This window comes from Elaeis guineensis, chromosome 2 (assembly GCF_000442705.2).
Source record: "Elaeis guineensis isolate ETL-2024a chromosome 2, EG11, whole genome shotgun sequence".
Lineage (NCBI taxonomy): Eukaryota > Viridiplantae > Streptophyta > Magnoliopsida > Arecales > Arecaceae > Elaeis > Elaeis guineensis.
In genome coordinates this window covers 4,738,391-4,749,698 of record NC_025994.2, presented here as the reverse complement: position 1 = coordinate 4,749,698, position 11,308 = coordinate 4,738,391, and the positions used below count along the sequence as shown (strand labels likewise).

Genomic DNA, 11,308 nt, shown 5'->3' with positions numbered 1-11,308 from the left:
TGCCATCTAGTATTAGTATTTACTGATGGTAGGTTTCAAATAAATTAAACCCGTGATCTGATCCGATCCAAACCGGATCCGCATTTCATAGATTGGAGCCAGATTATATATGGATCCGACCCGACCCGAATGATCCAATGGGTCAATAAATTTGACCATGGATTCGACTCAATGTAATTTTTTATCGGGATGGGTATGAGTCCAATATCAACATCCGATCAAGAAACCAGATCGGGTCGGGATCACTCAGGACCCGATCCGACCCAACTCATTTGCAGGTCTACGTGCAAGTTGCCGATGTTTTTTATTCCAAGTCTGATCTCTTCTTTCTGACATTCTCTTCATATTATCCAATTAATCTCTTCTTTTTCTTGTTAGGACAAGTCCAAAAATCTTAAGGATAAATTTGATTTTAGGACAAAAACTTAGAAAGAAAATTAAGGAAGACAAGAAGATAAGAAAGATAGAGAAATGATAGCCAAGAGAGGAGGAAGTGTAAGCAAACACTAGAGGAGTGTTGTGCTGCCCAAGTTAGCCAAGAGAGATATTAAGAAGCTTGTGTCTTGATCAAGATCCTATGTGGATCACCATTAGAAGACCAATGTTTGAGCGCCTTATAGAAATAATCATTACCAAATCAGATTTTAATACGTATGCTTTCTATAGCTTCTCTTGAATCATACTTTGATTGCTATTATCAAAATGACCTGGACATTAGGATTTTGATACATTAGGTATTATGAATAAAAATTTTAAACATCTAGATACCCCCTTTCGCCGCCAGAACCCAGCAGTACTATGCATTTCAAAAGGAATATGGAACCAACAAATGACTTGATTTAACAACATCGGGACAACCAACAAGTTGGATAAGATAACCAAACTGCACCAGTGAGGGGTTGGAAGAAAGAGCCTTGGATCTTTTCTAAGTTTTCTTTCCCTAGCAATATCGAAAGCATGTCGGCGATTACACCTGTCAACATCACAAGCTGGATAAGAATCAGAATGGTGGCTTCAGGGATAGTGACTCATGGTGGTTTGGCCTGCAATTTTTGTGGGCTAACACATGGGTATGGTTTGTTAGTCAATGGTGTCCATTTCACGCTTAACTCCAAAGAAAAAACATTCCTGACAGAGTTTAGCTTTGAAGCAAAAACATCGACCATGTCTATGTCCAAAAGAAAGGACTTGCACAAAAGAGAGTGAGGATTTGAAGATAAGATTCCACTGCATAATGTATACTAAAAACAAATCTTCATGACCCCACAGAGGAACATATGATTTGCCAAGAATTAAGTGCAAGAGCAACAATTATAGCATCCTCAGAACATGACAGGTTTTGGTGAGTTCGTTCTATGGTCCACAAAAGACAAATCCTTGACTAAATTTACAAACACAACGAGGGTGAATTGTTATTACAAGAATTTTCTCAATGAAATGTAAGCAAAGGCCTCACCCATCTACATAGGGAGATGCTCTCCTACAGAAGGAGGTGTACACCCTATTGCAACTAATCCTGGATTTTCTCAAACATTCATGATCAGTCTCCGATATGTCAAAGAATATGTTGGGTCTCCAATAAACAAATTCCTATAATGAACACTGCTTTGCAGTCGATGCATATCAAAAGCAGCTCATGTTAAATTCACAAAAGCTGCGAAAAGATATAATGACCAAATAAAGCTTGCTCAAGTTAAAATGGTGTCATTATACGTTGAATCGGAAAAGCATCACATCTCCTTCCTGCACAACATAATCTTTTCCCTCTGACCTCAACTGCATTGAGAGAAAACAGCCGAAGCTTAAGATTTGAATTCCAGGCGTTCCAGTCATTCTTATTATCTCATTAGTCAGTACTATGCATCCTGATTAATGAACAATAAACATGAAACTTACAAGTCCTTTCTCCCTTGCTGCTGCCAGAGAACCAGCTGCAACAAAATCATTATAAGCAACCTGCAAAATTTATCCCACTCCTTTCATGAGTTGATCAGTTAAATGGATAAACTAAGGTTATCGATACACTCCATATTAACTCAAAATATTAAGTTGGTGATCACATACAGAAATATACTGCGATTCTCCGAGGTACAAAAGAACTCATAGGGTTAATTTTTCTTATGATATTTCAAGAAAACAAGTAACATGCCTTGCCACCCTTTTGAAATTACTTAGTTCAAACTGGCTATTGATTGCTATTAAAACTTTGGTAACAATCAAGGGCTTTTACTATTAACATGGGTGCACTAAGGCCTACTTGTATTTTCTCAGATGCCACTGCATCTGTAAGCTTAATTCAGCATAACAATCTAAATGATACCGAATTGTACTTACAGTCTCTGCTCGAATGAAGCCTTTCTCAAAGTCTGAATGGATAACACCAGCAGCTTGAGGTGCTGTCATGCCTATGTTATGAGAATGACAGTACAAGCATAAGTAATTTGTCAACCAATATAACTGACCTTATGTATCTATTAAATAATAGGGATACAACACCAACCGGCAAGTATTGTCCATGCTTTTGTTTCCTGGTGGAAAAAGCAAAAGAAGCACATCAAGATGGTTTGATCAATAAGATACCAAGGAAAATAATCAGATACCAACTCAAGTTCAATGCTTCACCTTCTCTCCAGACGTAAAGTAAGTTCGCAAACCCAAAAGTTTATATGTTGCCCTAATCAAATTTCCCAGTCCACTTTCATTTACTCCAAGAGATTTTAAATACTCAGTTCTCTCTTCCATTGGAAGTTCAGTAAGCTCAGATTCAACCTGATATTTCTTTTCATCATCAGTTTCATAGACAAAACATCAAATTTGTCAAAGATCCAGTTCAAGTAAATCTATGATCACATGAATATCTCCTAGGCTGCTAGATCTCACGGATGGAAGCATGAACATGCTCCTTTAAATAAATAAATAAACGTAAGGTTGTGAGGAATCCATACGGAAGAAAGATGGAGTTGTACCAGAAAATTTGTAAAGTAATATTTCTTTTCATCATCAGTTTCATAGACAAAACATCAAATTTGTCAAAGATCCAGTTCAAGTAAAGCAATGATCACATGAATATCTCCTAGGCTGCTAGATCTCACGGATGGAAGCATGAACATGCTCCTTTAAATAAATAAATAAACGTAAGGTTGTGAGGAATCCATACGGAAGAAAGATGGAGATGTACCAGAAAATTTGTGAAGCAATATCAATTTACAATATTTGCAATCATAATGAATAGATTAAGTTTCAGGACACACGGACAAATTCATTGTATTTTACAAAAATGATCAGAATTTTATTTCTCAGAAGCCAAGAAGGCTAACAAGATGTAAAATCCCATGTAACAATGATGTAGGCATGTCTCTGGAAGCCAATAGCAATCCATATATTAGTTGGGTTAGTCAAAACTAATGCAGAGCAGCATAAGTGACTTGCCTGTGCTGATACTGTCACCAGGCCAGATTGCAAGTCTGATGCAAGGTCTATCACTTCCCTGACATGAGGATTGCTATTGGGTTCCGCAAGATCAGACTCAGCCACATTAGCTACATATATGACAGGTTTCATGGTCAGTAAGCAGAGATGACGTATAGAATCCTTTTCGAAGTCTGTTAGTGGAACAGATCTGGCAGGTCTTCCATCCATAAGTGTCTTCTGAATTTTCTCCAAAGCTGACTTCTCTGCTTCCTCCTGAGGTTTAGGGAAGCCAAACAGGTGAATGGAAAGGCCATGTTGAATAAAATTATTGATAAAGCAGATAAGTTAGAATGCCAATAAAAATCCATATGCATAAACTACCTTCAGTTTCGACTGTGAGTCTTTTGCTTTGCCTTTTTTAAGCTTCTCTAGACGTTTCTCTATCTGCATTTCTTATAAAAGGCACAACTTAGTCCTGTTAGTTTTCCCTATTCTTGGTGCATAAACATATAGGCAACAGTATTGCCTTAGAGCCAATCAAGTTTTAAGAGCTCCAACCATAAAACGGTACTATAAATAACAATAACAATCATAATTACCTTACTTGCATACCTGGTCGAGATCTGCAAAAACTAGTTCTAAGTTGATGACATCAATATCTGATTTTGGATCAATTATCCCATTCACATGGATGACATCATTATCCTCAAAGCAGCGTACAACCTGAGAAACATTTTGTTAAAAAAGAAAAAAGAAAAAAGACAATTTCTCAGGATAACTTTGCAACTATTCATGCATACCTAGATTGGAGTATCGGCATGAGCATGTTCATAACCAGATGATAAACATGAGGAAATTTGTGATGAATTAGTAAATATTAAAATACCACAACCTATAAGCGTTGACCCATCTGCATGGGTCAGCTTTTAAAACTGGGTTATGATGCCTGAAGCTTAAATCATGTTATACAACCAGCCCATGGCTGCAAGAAAACTGGACAAGAGAAGACTCAACCATGAAACTTAAAAGACCATTTAGCCTATAGGAAGCTTACCTTATTATTTACAACATTTGAGCACATACAACTGCAAAGAGACTGTTCCAGCTTTCCATAGACTTGAATGAGACATAGACAACTGAGGAATGACGAATTGTCTAATAAAGTACTCATATTTAAGTCCTAAGGCACGAGTTATAAGTGAGTCAGTCCACATTAAAAGTTAGAAACCAACGTTCCTCCACATTAAAGCTTAGAAGCCAATGTTCCATATGGCAATAGGTATAGGGTTGATTGATGAAGAGCAATCCCACAAGGAACTCAATAGGACTGCAAACGAGTCATGCCGCTTGGGGGTTTACTTGATCCGATCCATCCCCACTAAAATTTGGACCTAACATCTAAATAAAAAGCCCAACCCACTTAATTAGGTTGCATCGTTTCAAAATATACTAGAATTTCTATATTCAAGACCCAATGGTGATGATGTGTTTGGTTGGTTTAGATCAAAGTTCAACCTCATGCTTTTGGTGTTTTGGGTCAAGATTGGGTTTGGGGCAGGTCAAATTTATGATAAGCTTTTCTTCTTAATATTAACAACACTTGATTAGTCTCTATCATAGTTATCATGTAAGTATCATAAAAGCAATAAATGCACACCTATATGTGCATAAGTTTGTACATATATGTGCATGTGTATTCACCTATTTGCATGTGCACATATACATGTCCATATCTACATATACATATATATTACATGTACATGGTCCACTGGTTGGGAAGGTTTTGTGGATCAAATGAATATTGGCAATAAAGAAACTTTACACACACTGATTACAGATGGGAAGAACAAGATGGTGCATAGGCCATTTAGTAGATAGAGGAAGAGCAGTTCTCACCTCTCAAGGCATAAGATGGGGAAAACCAACAACAATGATTGAGGATGTTGACAAAAGGTCCAAAGTTGTAACAATAAGGAGGGAAGCTACATCATGTTCTGGAAGGTTCGAGAAATAGTAGGACCAAAACACCTAAATGCCATCATAAGGGAAATGTGGAGTAACTTAAATAATCTAGCAAATTCAGCCTATATTCAGATAAATGGTGAAAACTATATGGTTTCGCTCCAACATAAGTAATAACTACTTATGTGGGTAGTTGAACAGCTCATCACCACATTCCTTTTATTTCATTAAGGATCATAACCATCATAGTCACTCTACTTTTCATATCTAACAATGAACTAAGGTCTAAAAGCTTTCAGCTTTGGCCAAGTCTATAGAGTTTTGACTTCGGTAATTTCAACAGTTTCAGGCATTTCACTCTAAGTATAGGAGATTTGGTCACAATATCAAGAAAAAATTTTAAAATATGAAGGGAAAAAAAAAAAAGAGAAGAATACCAGAAAGAAGCTAAGAAAAGTTTGTGCAACAATTTAGAGTATATAGTGCTATAGTTCTTTATTCTGTAGTTTTGACAATTTTAGGCTGAAGTTAATATAACATAATGTAAATCAAGTATACTAGTATTTTCTCCTATCAGATGTTGAGCTAGGATCCAATGTCAGGGGAGGCAAGTTACTTAATATTATAGAATATTGCCAATCTCAACCCTTCATGTGTTATTCAAGAACAAAGCAACAGCTATAACTAACAGCTGGTACTTACCATTATCACAAAGAATAATAGAAATAATTTATTTGTCACAACTACTAAATAAAAAGCATTTTTAATTAGCAGTTGAATTAAAATAATATTTAGTTAAGTGAACAAAGCATATCTTATGTTATAATAAAAGAAAGACCATAAAATTGTTGTTTAAATTTATGTTATCAGCATGCATGACAAGAAGAAACTAGAAGCAATGAAGTATCATTACAAAATTATACAAGCAGTATTTTAAAATTTTTGTATAGAGAGAGAAAAAGATACTAAGTCCCATGCTTATCCTCTAAGCACAGGTGCGTTGAAAAATCTTAGAGCCAAGTCATCAAGCTTAGCCACAGAAATAAATTGATTGCTCATCGCACTTTAGGGGAAGAGCTTTACAGCCATAAATGGGCAAGAGCAAACAGAAAGATAGGATGCAGCTTGGATTTCTTAGGAACGTCCAGTAAGTTGCGATATTGTAACTTAATTATCAAATGAACTGTTATAGAAAGTTGAAAAACAGAAAATCATATTCCAACATTGGATATTGCCATGCTTGATTTAAAGAATTCCATCCTCAACAACACAATAAAAAGCCATGTAAATTAGTGGACTTTATCTGATCATGTGCCTAACCTAAATATCTACCTTGGTGTATTTTCTATTCAAACAGTTCAATGACTTCAGCTAAAACTTATCAATTTGGCCAACACTTAAAACCTTGCAGTGAACTGTCTCCCCACCTTTGCATAAATTGTCATCATGACTACAAGCATCAATTCGCAAAAACAAACTGAGAGAAAAAAAAATTCAAAGAGTTGCTAAATTGTGTAATTAAAGAAACAAGCAACACATGAAATATGCATAGATTAAAAAAATTTGGAACCTGAAGGATGGAATCCACTTCACGGATGTGTGAAAGAAATTTATTCCCCAATCCCTGGAGTGCCAAGACATGGTCAAACAACAAAAACAAATCAAAAATAGAATGAGGTTTGGTTATGCATATAATTTAGCACTATTACTCTTAAATGGGTAAAAAAAATATGTTACTATACTGTAGTTTAACAGATACAACAGAAGACCAACAGATAACATGATATGTCACAGCATATTGATTGAATAACCAATCAATTTTAAGTTGCAGTGATGCTTCATTCTAATAACATATCCATGAAATATGCACCAAATGCTCTAGACCCCATAAGAGGTATGCTAGAATTGATAAAGAGCAAAGTTTCCCACATGCTCAAACTCATACAAGCTGGAAAAATGTGAAACTGTGATATTCAAGGAAGATATTCCACCATACAGAAATCAACTCTGAAGTTGTTTGATAGGAGTGGTATAGACATTCCAACTCCAAACAGCTAATCTCTGGCCCATCATCACCGGACCAGTTGCAGAAATTCAGTTACAGGGCCTTCCAAATCAAGCATCCAAAAAATTAATGATGCTAGGGGCATGTTCTAAAGATAAAACTAAAGGAAGCCTCAAAATGAGGGGTTCACATTGAACGTATCTTTTAGAAGTAATATTCTTTATCAGACAGCCAGCTTAAGCAGAACTATATTTTCTTGTTGCCTACAAAAAATGATTCTCAAACAAACAAAAAAAAAAAGTATTCACGAGAATTCCGTAGGATCTTCATAAGCATTATGTGCAAACAACACAAGGCTGGTGCAGATCATCAGCTTTTCACCTGAAGTTTTGGAATAATTCCCTAAGTGCTGAGTATGAGTCGGGTTGATCTTATATCTTTTAGAATGTCGTTAGAAGTGATAGTAAGTTGAAGAAAGTAGCAAAGGAGATATGGAAATTAATTACTTTGGAAATTTTTGAGTTAAATGTAGGAAAGGAATGAGGGGATACTAACCGAAAGGACCAAGAAGATTACAAGCAATATTTTTCTTTTTTTCTCTTCTTCTACAAGAAGGTTGAATTCTAAACTTTAACTGACATAGTAATCAAATAGTATAATATTGCAAGCAAGCCATGCAAAGATTTTGTATGCAAGAATCAAAGGAATGCAAAAGGGGAAGTTGCCCTTTTTCCTTTTTGATCCCACAAACAAGACAACTAATAACACTAACTCCAAGGGAAGCAACGTCAATAATGCCAACTCCCGGTAGAATGTGATTCCCACAACATCCTAAGTAAATTAAGGGTTGAAGCACTCCATGGATACTTAATCAATACATTAAAATTATTATTGTATCATTCCAACTGCTGCCTAACATCTCAATAGAATGTTATCGTAATGAGTTTAATTGTTCCTTTAACAAACAATAATCTTACACATCAAGCAAGACCTTAGAGAGCAACTGTAAAAGTCAAGCAAAAAATATTGGTGGGAAAAAATGGTGTTTTGCCCATGGTAGGGAATTATGGTGACTCATTCTTGAAAAGAACCCAAAAACAGTTTCTTCTCATCAGGGCTTCCATGTGAGGCTGAACTTCTGAAATGTTAGTCAAACAGGAGTTAGAGAAAAGAAAGTATTAATCAAAGTAGGAACATTAACCTAAGGATTTCCTTATGGGACAGGCATTACCTTAGGCCAAGACTATATGAAAAGGTATGCTGATTATGATTCTGTTCATAGTGTGGCCATTTCCATTAGAACATAAAGTCTTATAAAGTACACTTTCAAAGAGGTATTTTTTCCTTTTTCATTAAATAACTATTTAGGATAATTATGTCGTATGATATTGTAAGTGACATTAAGAAACAGTTTCTAATGCAGCAATAATATACACTAATTTATCAACAGGACTTATATAACCTACTAGTATCCGGTTTAAGTAGACAACCATAATATCAGATCTCTCTCAGTCTAACATTAGATTATGACGTCAGAGTTTCCAACAGATGTTAGGTTTCTTCACATATACTGCAGGGTGGGATGGGAAGATGCCCTTATCAACGTATGTTATGCTTTGTCCTCAGAACTTGAAGACCAAAATGCACATGACAGAATATACTAATGCATGAACAGAACAGTGAACAAAGCCACTATAAAACCAAGAATACATAGGCCTAAATATCATGACAGCAACAAAGTTACCTCTCCTTGACTGGCTCCTTTGACAAGACCGGCAATATCAACAAACTCAATAGATGCTGGAACAACTCTTTGAGATTTGCTGAGCTCCGCAAGCACATTCAGTCGTGGATCTGGTACAGGAACAATGCCAACATTTGGCTCGATTGTACAGAAAGGAAAATTCGCGGCCTGGGCTTTTCCATTCTCAACCTAAAAATTAGGATCTTCAAACAATCTAACTTCTTCCTCAAAAAGCCTATGATACATCAATTGTAAAGTAGGATTTGATTAAGGATATGATAGCATCAAGCATAAACACTTTTCTAATTCCAGATAGCGTAAAATTTGGGCTAGTGAGAGACATCAAGATAGTAAGCACAAAGACTATTAGTAAGGCACAGTACTTGCAATGGAATATCTATTTTTAGACAAAGTGAGAAATCCTCCACAGGAAACTAAGAAATGATACAGATATATCTCAGCGTCAAAACATCAAACACATCATTGTAATCAAGGGTGTCATCAGAAAACTACCTACTGACAAGATCAAGTAATAGAGTTATTCAAATAAGGAACTATAATCATCCAATTTCACGGAAATTTAAAACCTTCATCGAGGTTTTAACATAAAGGAGCTGTTTTTCTCGCTTCACTTCAGCTAAAAATAGGGGGAGATGCGAAATTTAAGACTTGGAGAGCATACGACGGCATTGAAGAGGGTGGACTTGCCGACATTGGGGAGGCCGACGATGCCGGCCTTGAGGCTCATGCTGAGCCTCGGGCCCGAGGAGTAGAGCCGCCTCCATTGCCACTGTAGAAGAAGAGGGGAGGAGCACGAGGAGTACGAGGAGACGGAGGAGGGGCTCCTCCTAAAACCTAGGAGAGCGGAGCCCAAAACCCTAGCCACCGCCATCTCTGCCACCCCCCTTAGCTCGCGCAGCGGGAAGGCGACGAAAAACAGAAAAATGGAAGATAGAGGGCACGTGCAGTTCACGTGAAGAATAATCCGTCTGTGACTTATGAATCATGTAAGCTGGTCTTTATGTACCGCATGCAACGCAATAAAATTAATAAGAAGCATTGTTTATATTAAAATATATAATATATTTAATAATAAAAAAATATTTAATATTATTAATTTTTTTAAAATTTTTAATGATAAAAATATTTTTTTTATAGAATAAAAAAATAATATTATTATTTCTTAATATCTTATATTATTTTTCATAAATATATATGACGTTCTGAATAATATACATGATTTTTTGTGTCTTTATAATATTCAAAACAATATATATGGCTTCTTAATGTCTTGTATGACTTCCTGTTAGGGCTATCAAAATGGACTTGGCCCATAGGACCAGTCCGGCCTAACCCTGTAAATGAGATGGACTGGACTGCCATATGAATAGTCCAAATAACAATCGAGCCTGTTTGGTCCGCCCCACATCAGCCCAAGGGCTAATATGGATTGGGCCGGGCTAGCCCAAGTGGGCCATGGAAATTTAAAAAAAAATCTTAAAAAAAAACCCTATTACGTTTCAAATTCTAATCCCTGGCGCTGGGAGGCTGGAACCCTATTAGTTTTTTAATCCTGAGCCCCGTTGCCCCACATCACCAGCCACCGCCGCCGCCCCACTGTCCCACATCGCCAGCCGCCGCTGCCACCCCACTGCCCCCACATCGCCGTAGGACGATCACCTCTGCCGAGCAGCAGTACGACCGCCTCCATCGGTTCCTCTCCCTTTCGTCCCCTCCTCCTTCTCATCATCGATACCGTCGCCTCCGGCCTTCGAATCCGATCACGAAGCCCCACATTGCCGGCCTTCTCCTCCCTTCCACCGACAGACGCCCCTCTATCCAACCTCCGGATGATCCCCCTCCTCCTCCGGGCCCCTCCTCCCTTCCACCGACGGACGCCCCTCCATCCAACCTCCAGGCGATCCTCCTCCTCCTCCTTTATCGTCAGTGCTGCTAGCTCTGAGTCAGGCTTCAGGACTAGAGTTCTCAGGCTCTCTGCCATCTCCCTCTCAAGCTCCCTACCTCTCTCGGTCTCTCTCCATCTTGCTTCAAGCTCCAGGACCAAAATCCAGGCCCTCTCTCCCTCTCAGGCTCGCTCGGTGTGATGAAGCTCTCTCTCCGACTCTCCCTCTGCTTTACTGCTTTAACAGAGGATGTTAAATTAATATTAAATTATTAATTAAATA

At 37.4% G+C, this 11,308-nt stretch overlaps 1 protein-coding gene across 2 annotated transcripts; it reads right to left on the bottom strand.

Moving 5' to 3' along the window:
• Window positions 1-1,292: 1,292 nt before the first annotated feature.
• Window positions 1,293-10,105, bottom strand: LOC105035578 (uncharacterized). Of its 2 annotated transcripts, XM_010911181.3 has the most exons (11): window positions 9,805-10,104; window positions 9,123-9,311; window positions 6,944-6,997; window positions 4,024-4,134; window positions 3,793-3,855; window positions 3,430-3,684; window positions 2,623-2,769; window positions 2,501-2,528; window positions 2,335-2,405; window positions 1,897-1,956; window positions 1,293-1,776 (listed from the first exon to the last, which is right to left on the bottom strand). In XM_010911181.3, exons 1-11 carry the CDS (start codon window positions 10,012-10,014, stop codon window positions 1,708-1,710), a joined length of 1,257 nt encoding a protein of 418 aa, XP_010909483.2. In that variant the 5' UTR covers window positions 10,015-10,104; the 3' UTR covers window positions 1,293-1,707. The 2 variants fall into 2 exon arrangements, with proteins under 2 accessions (XP_010909483.2, XP_073107589.1); XM_073251488.1 differs by lacking the exon at window positions 6,944-6,997 and having other exon boundaries at window positions 9,805-10,105.
• Window positions 10,106-11,308: the final 1,203 nt, after the last annotated feature.

What these genes read in the sequence shown, in the direction of transcription:
- LOC105035578 (XM_010911181.3), bottom strand. Translation starts at nt 10,014, where the DNA reads ATGGCGGTGGCTAGGGTTTTGGGCTCCGCTCTCCTAGGTTTTAGGAGG. An exon ending in CCACCCTCTTCAATGCCGTC is followed by an intron (nt 9,312 to 9,804) that starts GTATGCTCTCCA and finishes CCTAATTTTTAG; the next exon opens with GTTGAGAATGGAAAAGCCCA. An exon ending in AAGGAGCCAGTCAAGGAGAG is followed by an intron (nt 6,998 to 9,122) that starts GTAACTTTGTTG and finishes TTGGCACTCCAG; the next exon opens with GGATTGGGGAATAAATTTCT.